At 42.8% G+C, this 12,908-nt stretch overlaps 1 protein-coding gene across 1 annotated transcript; it reads right to left on the reverse strand.

Annotated features, from left to right (window-relative positions):
* Window positions 1-3,912: 3,912 nt before the first annotated feature.
* On the reverse strand, window positions 3,913-4,851 carry OR1N1 (olfactory receptor family 1 subfamily N member 1; the record flags this gene model as incomplete). Its single annotated transcript, XM_079112162.1, has 1 exon — window positions 3,913-4,851. One exon carries the CDS (start codon window positions 4,849-4,851, stop codon window positions 3,913-3,915), a length of 939 nt encoding a protein of 312 aa, XP_078968288.1.
* Window positions 4,852-12,908: the final 8,057 nt, after the last annotated feature.

Here is a 12,908-nt window from a genome sequence, read left to right on the forward strand (position 1 = left end):
TGGATGATGTTGACTGAAGAGATCCCTCAGCATAGAATTTATAAATGTATGTCTTTTCCTTCCTTCTCATTCCATTCAGTGTTCTTATATTTTATGGTGGTGGTGGTGATGATTGTTGAGGATCAGGAGAAGAAACCATATAGTACCCTTTATAATACCAAGAAACCATCTGCCATTATGGATTCAGCTGCTCCACTTAAGGATGCGAAACTTGACTTGCTTTTAAGAACACTGATCACCCTTTTAGACTATAGTAACCTTCATTCAATAATTTACCTTCAGAGCAGCTGTCTGTGAATCTTCCTGACTGCATGTGGGAATTTTAATCAAGACATTGGCTCAATTCAGGTAGGTGATTGTCAGGGTCTTAAGCCCCCTTGCCCTTCTCGACCAGCAACAAGGGAAGGGGACACTCCCCAACAGGGTCAGACCGGGATAGGTAGGGCCGACTGACGGCTGGCTCCCAGCCCTCCCGGCAGAGGACAATCAGACGCGTCAGGGAGACCAGTCACAGCAGGAACTCGTTTATTGAGGAAATCGCACAGCTTTTATGTAGGGTGGGGGCTAGGCGGGAACCAATTAGCTTAAAGGTCTGCAAGGCAGGGGGGTTCACGCAGGCGAGAGTCCCATTGGACTATATGGCAAGCACGAGCTGATCATGTTGGCGGAACTGTTGTTAACCAATCCCTGACGGTGGTCCGGTTTATCATCATGAACCTTTGAAACCGCCTTTGAGCCTTCATTTTGCTCTCTCGCCAGGGAGTAAAGAGTCAGCCTGAGTTAGTTAACCTGTCATTAGTCCCAACAGGTGATGAGAAAGACAGAGCATCCAGTCTGGAGCCTCGGTTGCCCCACTGAACTTGGCCCCTTTCTCATTCATTCTCTTCATTATCTATCTCCCTAAAACTCATTTCTACTCAGGTTAGTGACTCTAGGTTTGTACTGTAAGGCTGAGTAATCTTCTATCTTTGTCTTCTATATCACATCTTCTGCATCCAGTGAAGGGCCCCATAGGTCTCTTTCTTGAGGTCTGTAATTGAGGATAAACAGAATTGCAAGTGCTTCTGAGACTCAGCTCCAGGTAGCTGCAAGCAAGGAAAAACAGATCTCAATTTTAAGCTATACCAGAGTGGTGGCTGTGTGGCCTCAGGCCATTCACCGAACCCATCTGACCTTTAACTCCTTCTCTAGTATAGATGGAAAATTTATAAAACACCTAACATTCTCATTTTAAATGAACTCCATAATATATTTGGCTTAACACTACAACTAAGGAAAATGAAAGTTAGTTTTCCCTACCTAACAGAGATGAGTTTTGGAGCAGAATTTGTACAGATACTGCTGAATTGTGACTCTAGGCAGCATGACACATTTGCTATATTTCCAATTCCAAAGCAATCAATCATCCTGGGACACAGCAACACATCTGCTCTGGCTTGAGCTAGAGCTGAATGACTAACAGAGGGAGTTGCTGGGTGTGTAGATGGGGAAAGACAGATCAGAAGCATATCATACTGTCCATTTGTCCAGAGCCAAAACCTGAGCAGGGTTGGGACCTTTCCTGCAGGTCCACAGGAAGCATGCCTTCACTAGCCTGGACACAATCTTGGACCTGCTGCACCTGCCTCCCCACATTGGTGATGCCATCAGTAGATCGGAGTCCTCTCAGTTCCCCATCTTAAACTCCAGTTCTGTCCTTCAGATCCATGAAGTTCTGCCTAGTTCTGTCAGGACCACTCTCCAAAGAAGTCAACAGCTGTCTTCCATACTCATAGGCTGGTGACACTGTTGAGTGACTTCCTCTAAAGAAATAGCCAGCTGACTTGCCCATTGGAAGGGTTTATCACCACCTGCTCTGCTAATCCACCCATCCCCTAGACTGGTTCTTCTTGTTTGTAGACAGACCAAAGCACACTGGTCTTTCTGATTTGGATAGACTTTCTGGAAATCACATTGGAAGTATGCAATTGACTTGGCACTTTCTCTTCAGCCATGCCAGGGCCAAGTTTCATGACCTTCCCTAATGAAGCATCTCACTGGGTTTAGAACAAAGTCTGCAGCACTTTTTTAAAATATTTTTTAGTTGTCAATGGAACTCTTATTTTGTTTGTTTGTTTATTTATTTATTTATATGTGGTGCTGAGGATTAAACCCAGGGCCTCACACATGCCAGGCACATACTCCACCACTGAGCCACAACCCCAGCCCCAGTCTGCTGCACTTTTGAAAACCATGAATGTATAACGTGTTCACAGGTTTGCAAATATTACTGGAAGTTGTTCATTACTGATATTTCAAAGGACTAGTTTATATGTTTCTCAAGAGTTAACATTTATTCTTACAAAATGTGATGAAGAAGAATCATAACATCCTAGAAGCAAAAGTACTTGCATTTCAGCTTTGCTGTGGTGTGTGTGTGTGTGTGTGATTTCAACTCTGACATGAAAATTTAAGAGTAAGCAAAAAGTATCCTACTTTGCCATACATGAAAAGTAGAAGCAGCTCTAATAAATAATTAAATTCACTTAGCTTTTTGATAAAAATATACAAAACTATGAATTTTGAATTGATTATTATCTATGAATCTAAAATGATTTTTAGTGTTTTTATTAGTACATTATGGTTATACATAATAGTGGGGTTCATTTTAATATACTCATACTCCTCCCTCTGTGGTTGTCTGAGGATGGTCTCCTCACTCCATCCACCGATCCCTGTGATGAACGGAATCTTCAGGTGCTCAGATGCGGCTCACTGCTCTCAGTGATTCACGTCTGTACTCAACTGCTGCTGAAGCCTGGGGTGGCTTGATTTCAGCAATTCTTCATTGACAAAGCACAGGGATCCTGAAACATTCTAAGGAGGTCGGGTCTGAGAAGCCAGCTTCAGTGGGGAGGGATGACTAGGTTGGTAGTAGACACTTGGTCACACCAGAAGTACTGGATCGAGATTATATGGGACTCATTTTTTAAATGTTTTTAATATTTCATAGGTTTTTAGCGACAGAAGAAACCTTACATGCCTGTGAACATCATTTTTTTTTTTCTATCTCTGCAACTAATTTAAGCCCCCTTTAGAACTGAAGGCAAATCCGCCATCAAATAAGGAAAGAAAGTTTCAGCATTCTCACCCATTGGTCCTGTCCTACCCAAGAAGGATGCTGGCCTTGGCCCTTTTTGACCAGCAGGGAGAAGAAGCAATGCAAGGAGCTCTAATACCATTCCTGGTGAAGTCTTGCGGAACCAGGAGAAATTGGGTGACCCACAGGAACATCCAAACATTGCCTTTTTTTTTTTTTTTTTTTTTTTTTTTTTTTTTGCAGGGCAGTGCTGGGGATTGAACCCAGGACCTTGTGCTTGATAGGCGAGCACTCTACCAACTGAGCTACATCCCCAGCCCCACAACATTGACTTTCTCTTGGTAGGCAATTCTCTACTTATTCTGTGGCACCCGGAATGTAAACTCCACACTTTATTTCTTTCCACTTAACCTCCACTTAGTCCTATAACAAGACAGGCATTCTTAAAATTTAAATGATTGCTGGATCTTGGATGAAAGAGTCATGAAAACAGAGGTTTTGTCTTGTTCAATGTTAAAGTCATAGCACTTAATGGGGTTTTTGTTCGTTTTGTTTTTCATTTTTCATTTCTGGGTTGGGGGAAGGATGAAGAGTGATAATAATAATAATAGCTCTCATTTGTTGAAGCCTACCATTTGCCACTAACCCACATGCATTTCATAGTTCATCTCAGTTAATCCTCTATGTTACCTTATTAGGTAGAAACTATTATAGAAGAGAAAATCAAAACTCAGCGAGATTAAGTAACTGGAAGATGATCTAATGGCTAGTGTGTGGCAGACCCCCAAACTGAAGTCCCCTTGTGGGATCCCAAGTCCATATCCTTGCTATCACTATATCCAGGAAGAAAGTCTTCTGTGGCTGAAGAGCCTCTCCAGGGCTGCCTTCAGGTCCTTGTTCCTGAGGCTGTAGATGAAAGGGTTCAGCATGGGAGTCACTACCGTGTACATTGCAGCCGCTGCCATGTTCTTCTCTTCAGAGGCAACAGAGGGAGGGCACAGGTAGGTGCTGAAAAGGGTCCCGTAGAACACACAGACAACACAGAGATGGGAGCTGCAGGTGGAAAAGGCCTTGCCCCCTCCTCCAGGGGTCCGGACCCTCAGGATAGCCCATATGATGTGGACATAGGAGACGAGGATGCATACAAAGGGGACAACTAGCACGGTGCCTCCTAAGACAAAAACCATCAGCTCATTGATACGGGTGCTGGAGCATGAGAGCTTCAAGATGGGAGCTATGTCACAGAAAAAGTGAGCAATTTCCCCCACAACACAGAAGGACAGCCGGGCTGTGAGCAGGGTGTGGGTCAGGGCAACTATGTTAGTGAGGACCCAGCACAAGGCAAGCAGCAGGACACAGACCCGGGGGCTCATTATCGTGGAGTAGTGGAGAGGACAGCAGATGGCCACATATCGGTCATATGCCATGACAGCCAGGAAGAAGCTGTCCAGGTCACCAAACATCAGAAAGAAATACATTTGGGTGAGGCAACCAGAATAGGAGATGGTACGGTGACGAGTCTGTGCATTCACCAGCGCCTTGGTGACGGTGGAGGAGGTTAAACCCACGTCAACAAAGGACAGGTTGGCCAGGAAGAAGTACATGGGGGTGTGGAGGTGTGCATCGGAGCCAATGGCCAGGATGATGAGCAGGTTCCCAGTCAAGGTGACAAGATACATACACAGGAAAATTCCAAAGAGTAACTGCTCTTGCTCTGGCAACTCAGATATTCCTCGGAGGAAAAATTCAGAGATGCTGGATTGGTTCGCCATGACTGTGGTAACTGGAGGCTAGAGAAGACAGAGGCTGGATTTATTATAAAACTGCTTGTGCTGACTCCCAAATCTTCCAGCTCCCCAGTGGAGATACAGACCATGATAGGGACAGAGGGCAAATGCACTCCTGGGCCTTAACTCTAGCCTGACCATCGTGAAAAGGCAGCACAACCTGTTTGACACTAAAAGCTTGGTATGTGCCCTACCCAGCACCCTCAGCAACCTTGCCAGCTTCAGAAACCAGCTCATCGTGAAGGCCAGGGTGCTCTCGCCACGCCTCTGGGGATCCGCAACTCCTTACTCACCACGATTGGTGCTCTCTTCCATTTCCCGCTTACCTGTTCTCTTAATGGCTACAGCCACTCATCCCTATCACGAGGGAGGCAGAGATGTCACACAGGACGCTGCGTCGATAAAAAAAAAAGCTAACACCTGACTCCAGGGTGCTGGACTGACCACACCTCCTAGAGTTAAAGTGCCTTCGTTAGGAAAGAAAACACACCTTTAAAGTAAGCCAATCCCAGAAAACCAAAGGCCGAATGTTCTCCCTGATAAGTGGATGATGATATATGAAGGGGGGGGGGGTGAGAGAAGATTGGAGGAACTTCAGATTACATGGAGGAAAATGGGGGTATGAAAGATAATGGAAAGAGGCAGACATCGTTACCCTATGTGCATGTATGATATCACGAACGGTATGAATCCACACCATGCACAACCATAGAAACGAAATGATGTACCCCATTTGTGTACAATGACTCAAAATGCAGTCTGTAAAGATTTTTTAAAAATAATAAAAAAAAGAAAGAAAGAAAATGTACTGACAGCCAGGCAACATTCCTGAACCTTAACCCACCTCTGGAACAGCCCTTTCACATGAATAAAACCAACCCTCTCCCTCCAAAGGGGAGCCCTCTGGTCTGGGTGGTGACTCCCTTTTCTTTAGAGAAGCCCTAACAAAAAGCCTCCTGTTCTCAGACCTGACTTGATTTTGTTTCTACTGTCACTTAGTCAAAGTCCCCATGTCCAGCACCAAATCTTCCTTTAAATTCATTGTTACCCCAGTCCTCACATTATCTGCCATCTGACCCTCCTTCTTTTCTTTCATGTTTCCAGGAATCACATTGCTTCCTTTCCTCTCTCTTTTCCTCACTTCAACCTTTTGTAGAGAGAGCGCTCTTCCCACCAGGCCTGCGGCATGCTGGTGCCTGGTGTTGCCCGGTCTTGGAGTCGTTCTACGGCTCCATGTCAGTCCCCATGCTGCGAAGGCCTGCTGACATGAATGGACCGAGGGGAAACCAGATCTTAAATTATCTGGGGAGATGGTCCCAAAACACGCACAATATTCTTCTTTTTAAAAACCCTCATAAGGGAGGAGGATAGGACTTGAAGAAGTACGGGGGAATGAAATCTACCAAATTACGCTATCTCCATGTATGACTATGCCATAATGAATCAGATATATATCATAATATATATAACATACATATAATTATAATGCACTAGTATGTTAGTTATCTTTTTGTTGCAGTAACCAAAATATCTGATGAGAACAATTTAGAGGAGTAAAGGTTTATTTTGGGCTCAAAGTTTCAGAGGTTTAGTCCATAGCCAGCCAACCCCATTGCCCTGGGCCCAAGCTGAGGTAGAAAATGATGATGGAAGGGTATGGTGGAGGAAAGATACCAGCTCATGTCCGCCAGGAAGCAGAGAGAGAGAGAGAGAAAGAGCGCACGTGCACGAGAGAGAGAGAAACACAAGGAGCTAGGAACAAAGTATCACCCCCAAGAGCACACACCATGACTTCCTCCAGTCGTGCCCCACCTGCCTGTAGCTGTGCATTCAAATTATTAACCCAACAAATTGATTAATCACTGATGAGGTTATGGTTTTCACAATCTAATCATTTTACCTCTGAACATTCCTGCATTAACACATGATCTTTGCAGAGGACATCTCATATCCAAACCATAGCAAACCTGTCCCTGGCCCTCCAAAGCTCCTGTCCCTCTGACAATTCAAAATGAGTTTAGTTCATCCCCTAGAGTTCCCATAGTCAACAGTTTCAGAATTGTTCAAAATTCCAAGTCCAAAGTCTCCTCTGAGACTCAAGGTAAACTCTTAGTTATGAGCTCCTACAAAGATCAAAACCAGGTTATATGCATCCAATAAACAATGACAGAATAAACATTCCCATTCCAAAGGGAGGAATAGGGGTATAGAAAGGAGGAATGAGACCAAAGCAATAGTGGAACCTAACTGGATGAAGAAGTCCCATAATCCATGATGTCTGGCATCCAGAACACATAGCAGCAAGATATAATGTTCAGAGGACTCAGGCTGATCCACCCCTGTGGACTTGCCAGCTGCAACCCAGCCCACATGGCCTCTCTCATTCACAGCTCTGCCCACAGCCAGCAACTTCCCTTGGCAGACGTTCCACATTTCTGGTCTCTCTCAGTTCTAAGGATCATTGCAGTTTAAGCTTCATCGCCAGAGCTTCATGCATCACCCTTTCAGTGACTTCCTGCAAGGGTTTGAACCCTGCAACATGTTGGCTGTGCTCCCAAGCCTTCCTTTGAGATCTCAGTGGAGGATTCCATGACCCCCTAACTCCAGCATCCTGCATTACTGCAGGACCAGTGCATTACTGCAGCACCACATGAATAACAGCAAGATCTGCTGACAGCTCAAGCAGTAGTTGTGCCCCCTTAGACTGTGACTGCAGTGACCTCTGGGTGCCTGGGCAGCTCAGCATAGTGAAACAAATCCTGGGGAAATAACTTCCTAGGCATATCCCGTGCAAGCAGGGTGCCCCCTTGGTCTCTTAAGGCAGTTCTCCCTTTTAAACCCTTGAGTCTGCCATGGGTAGGGTCTTGCTAAGCCCTGAGCTGCTGTCAAAGCATCGTTGTGCTTGTCTTTGTGCAAAGTACTTAACTTCTCTCTAATGGCTTGATCCTAAGTTTTTAGGTACTTCTTTTCTGGGCAAATTGCAAATTTTAAACTCTTTATTCTCTTCTTTCTGCTCCCAATTCTCTAAGTAAACCTGGTTAAAAGCAGTCAGCAATACCCATGCCACCACTTGAGTGCTGTGCTGCCTTGAAATTTCCTCCACTTTATTTAGTTCATCACCTTTGAATTCAGTCTCATGTAAAGTCTCAAGACATGGAAAAAAAATGTAGATAAGATTTTGCCAGAATGTAACATGTGCGACCTCTAGTCCAACTCCCAATTGAGCCCCCATTCCCTTCTTGAATCTCATGAGCACAGTCTTTACTGTCTGCATTCTTATTGGCAATCTGGTTTTCTGAGCTCCCACTTAATTACCCATTAAGTTCAGTCGATGATGTTCCAAGTCTTCTCCCACCTGTATCTTCTGAACTTTTCCAAACTCCTCCCACAAATCAGTTCCAAAGGCTTCTGAACCACATGGTCAGGTTAGTCACAGCAAAAGCCCCACTCCTAGTACCAATTTCTGTGTTAGTTATCTTTTCATTTTTGTGACCAAAATACCTGACAGAACAACTTGGAGGAGAAAAGGTTTGTTTAAGGCTATAGTAACAGAAGTTCAGTCCATGTTTAGTCAACTTCATTGCTCTGGGCCCAAGGTGAGGTGGAATATCATGGCATACGGTGAGGCAGAGGAAAGCTGCTCAGTTCACGGCAGCTAGAAGCACAGAGAGAGCAAGTGAGCAAGGATCCAGGGATGAAGTTCAATCCCCAAAGGCATCCCCTTTCACCCACTTCCTCCAGCCATGTCCCACTTGCTTCAGTTACCACTCAGTAGTTCAAGTGATTAATCATATGAGGCTACAGCTCTCATAATCTAATCATTTCATCTCTGAACATTCCTTCATTTCCTAACACTCGAGATTTTAGGGGGACACCTCAGACCCAAGCCAAAACAACTAATTAAAGTAATCATGATGATGATGACGAAATGGAGATCCATAGAGAAGAGCAAGTGGATCAGGGGAGGGAGGAGAGAAGAGAAAGGGAAGGTACTGGGAATGAGCAATCAAATTCTGTTATGTGCACATGTGAATATGGCATAATGAATCCCACTAATAGGCATAATTATAATGCACAATAAAACATTTTAAATCTCAAAATACCTCTTTTTAGAATAAAGGACACATGAAAGATTCACGCCTATTTATTTCCTCATCATTTCTTCTGAAAGAAAACATGAAGCCCACACTTGAGTTTTTGTCATTGGTGTCATCGCCCACGGCCCTCTAACACTTGTTGGCAGCTCATTATTTGCCAGGCAGTCTCTTAAGCACTTACCTGGGTCGTCTCCTCTAATAATTCAATGAAGTAGGACGCAGAAAGTATTCTTCTTATCTATAATAAAACTGAGGGTAGGGGTGTCTGATAAATTTTCACAACAACCCAGTATGTGTGTGTATATATATATATATATTTGAGACAAATATCAAATTCATAGCATTGTACTCCAGAGACAACATCATTAATCAATAAGTGGTAAGTAATTTTCTATCTTTGCATTTATATTTTCTCTCTCAGGATTCCTAAATGAACATCTTTAGTATCAATTTCCCATACTATCTCATATACTTACCTTTCATAGAAGAAAACTAAAGCTCAAGAACTGGATAAAGCTATAAAAGATCATTTGGTCCAGAGATTCTTAAGTATTGTTATATAGATCAGTTTATCAAAATCAAATTAGATGTTCGTTAAAATTGTAGAATCCTATCCCCCACCTCAAACATACAGTCTGGGTACCTGTACGTAAAACCACAATTAAATCCTTCACAGGTCTTTTGATGCTCAGTTGAGATTATGAAACATTTATTTAGCCCAACTCTTCACTTTAATTGACAGATAAATAAACGAAGTGACTGAAAAAAGTTTCACTATGCTTTAGAGGAAGATAGAGTCTAAAAACTGAGGTGCCAGGCTTTCTCACTAGTGCCCTGTCCATAAGTCAGCTATCTTTCCATTGAATATTAAGAAGAGTTCATCTTTAAAGAACATCTTCCCTCCAAATAAATAGACTTGCTGAAGCATTGTGCATATTTTGAAGTTAGGGGTATTATCTACCCCTAAATCCTACACTTGAGTTAAATAACACATCTCAGAATTATACAAGTTTTTTTGACTATAAGATCAAAAAAAGCCACAAGCTAAGCTATTTCCTTCCCTACTCCATCTCATGCTGAGGAATATGATGCCTCCCCAAGATTAGACTCTGGTGACTGGATCTATTCCAATAATGTTCTGGGTGGCCAGAGGATCTCTTAAAACCCAGTAGATTGTGCATCTCATCAACAGGCGGGTGATAAAGACTGGCCAACAACTCTGTATTTCCCCGACTTTCATACCCTGTCTTTAGTGTTTCCATTTAGGCTTTAAGGAACCATAAATTACTTTAGGAAAGAGCAACATCTCTTTCATTTCTAGGTCAGCTTGATCATCCTATTAATTCCTTGATCAGGCTATTCCCATTGGCGATTCCTCAGTCTATGTTACTAACCAGTGAACATCAGAAATTCCCCACATCCCCCCAAAATAAATTAATAAATAAATCTTCAAATCTCACCATTGTAAGTCCAGCTTCTTACCTTCTGTCCTTTGTTCCCCTAGTCAAGTACCTTTTGCTAGCATGTCTTGCTCTAGCCTTTAGGTCTTCCCTTCCCTGAAACAGTTTCTCATCTTACAATCTTACCTGTGGCTTCAGAAAACTCTACAGATCTTTGAGACACCAATGAGGTGCTTCCAGAAACTTAGGATAACCTCTTCCTCTGTCATCCAAGATGATAAAGTCTCTTTACTTACCTCCATTGCCTCTTCCTCTATTGTGTTGGCCAAGAGTAAAAGCTGACTTGAACATGATAGAAAATCCAAAGGTAGGATCTACCAGACCACAACTGTTTACCTCAAGTTTATCTATTTTCTTCTACACTTGTTACTGAGAAGAAAGTGATGCAGATGTCTTTAATTTGAGCTGAAGAGCTTAGATTCTTCCTGAGAATCTGTGATGGGGTTAACTAGAATTAAGAGTATAGGATCAAGAATAATAAATACAACTGTCAAAGAGTCAGAAGCAAAATGCAGATTGCTAACTTGGGGTGGGGAAGGAAAAATTAAAAAAAAAAAAAAGATTTTGAATTCTAAATGAGGATCCCAAGAGATTCTCAATAACAAGGAATTCAATAACAAGTCAAGGTCACATCCGAGGGGGAGGCCAGAGCAGGCATGGTCATGTTCATCAGCTGGAACAAAGACCAGAAAAAGGTTCTGTACTGAATGTTTGGGGTAACCTGGGACACATGGTACTCTGATCCCACCTAATACAGGTCTTCAGGAATTTTGAAGCATTTTATATTTATATTTGAAACCTGAATTGATGAAACACAGAGCTGATAGTTCATCAAAATAATTCTAGGAGGAAGCTGAACAGGCTCCACTTTGGGCATCCACAGACACAGGGAGTCTGGGGATAGAATGCCCTAGAGCCTTGTTAATGCAAACACTCAATAATTATCCAATTTCCTCTCTGTCTCCCTTAGACTTAAAAACAGAGAAGTTTTACTTCTTTATGCTAAGTGTTAGCATTAAAAAGTTTAGCTATTCGTACCGATTTGTAACCACAGTCTTGTGGTCAAAACTGGCTTTCTGTGTAAATAAATCTATCTCCTACAAAATTTTGCCTCTAAGGTCCTTCTCTAAAGAAACCCAGAAGCCAGCAATGTCAACCCCTATGAACAGTTTAATGGCAGAGGATGCATCTTTCTTTTTTATTTTTTTAATAATTTATTTATTTTGATTCATCGTAAACAAATGGGGTACAACTTGTTTCTCTGGTTGTCCATGAAGTCGAATCACGCCATTTGTGTAATCATATGTGTACACAGGGTAATGGTGTTTGTCTCATTCTGTTATTTTTCCTTCCCCCCACTCCTCCCACCCCTCCCACCCCTTTTTTTCCTCTATACAATCCATCCTTCCTCCATTCTTGTCTCCCTCCCACCCTCCATTATGTATCATCATCCACTTATCAGAGAGCATCTTTCATTTTTTAAAACTATAAATAAATAGGAAAAAAAGATCACTTGACTCCAGGGAAGAAAATGTGGTACATATACACAATGGGATATTACTCAGCCATAAAGAAGAATGAAATTATGGCATTTGCAGGTAAATGGATGGAACTGGAGACTATCATGCTAAGTGAAATAAGCCAATCTCCCAAAACCAAATGCCTAGAATGTTCTCTCCAATATGTGGGTGCTGACATAAAATAAGGGAAGCAGTAGGGAAGAATAGAAGTTCAGTGGATTAGACAAAGGGGAATGAAGGGAAGAGAAGAGGGATGGGAATATGAAAGACAGTAGAATGAATCGGATATTCCTTTCCCATGTTTGTATGTGAATATACGATCTGTGTAACTCCACCTTATGTACAACCACAAGAATGGATAGTTATACTCCATGTAGTTATTATATGTCAAAATACAGTTTACTTTCATGTATAACTATAAACAACAAATAAAAACATTTTAAAAGTGTGGGCAGTAGGACCATCTGGTTGCTTCATGTATGAGCAGGAGAGTGGGCACCTGCCTACGTTCTTCCCTGGGCCTCAGGTATGTGGGGGTCTCAAAATGGCACTGGGAAGCAGGAGCTTGGGGGGCAGGGAGGGACGATATGGGCTGGACTCTTTCCCTGGGGTGATGCTGCATTAGATTCTCTGGCATCTCTCCATACTGTGCTCAGGGCCTTATGAGGACTGTAGAAAATACTTCAAAGTATCCCTGGCATCACTGGGTGTTACTGGGGATGCCCTGTTATCTGTTCCTCACTCTGTGCAGTCCCTCTTGGTTCAGGATTGATCTTCTCTGGGAGATGGAAGCATAGATGCTGTGTGTTCCACTCCCTTCTTTACGAGGCCATCCTGAGTCTCTGCTCTGGGCATCTTGGTCACATCCCTACCACACTCCGGCACTCTCTCTCAGACACTTAAGGGGAATTGCCATTTTTTTATATATTTGTTAACCAATCATATTTCTTCTATGAAGTGCCTGT

Source organism: Sciurus vulgaris (genome assembly GCF_902686455.1).
Source record: "Sciurus vulgaris genome assembly, chromosome: 15".
Taxonomy (NCBI): domain Eukaryota; kingdom Metazoa; phylum Chordata; class Mammalia; order Rodentia; family Sciuridae; genus Sciurus; species Sciurus vulgaris.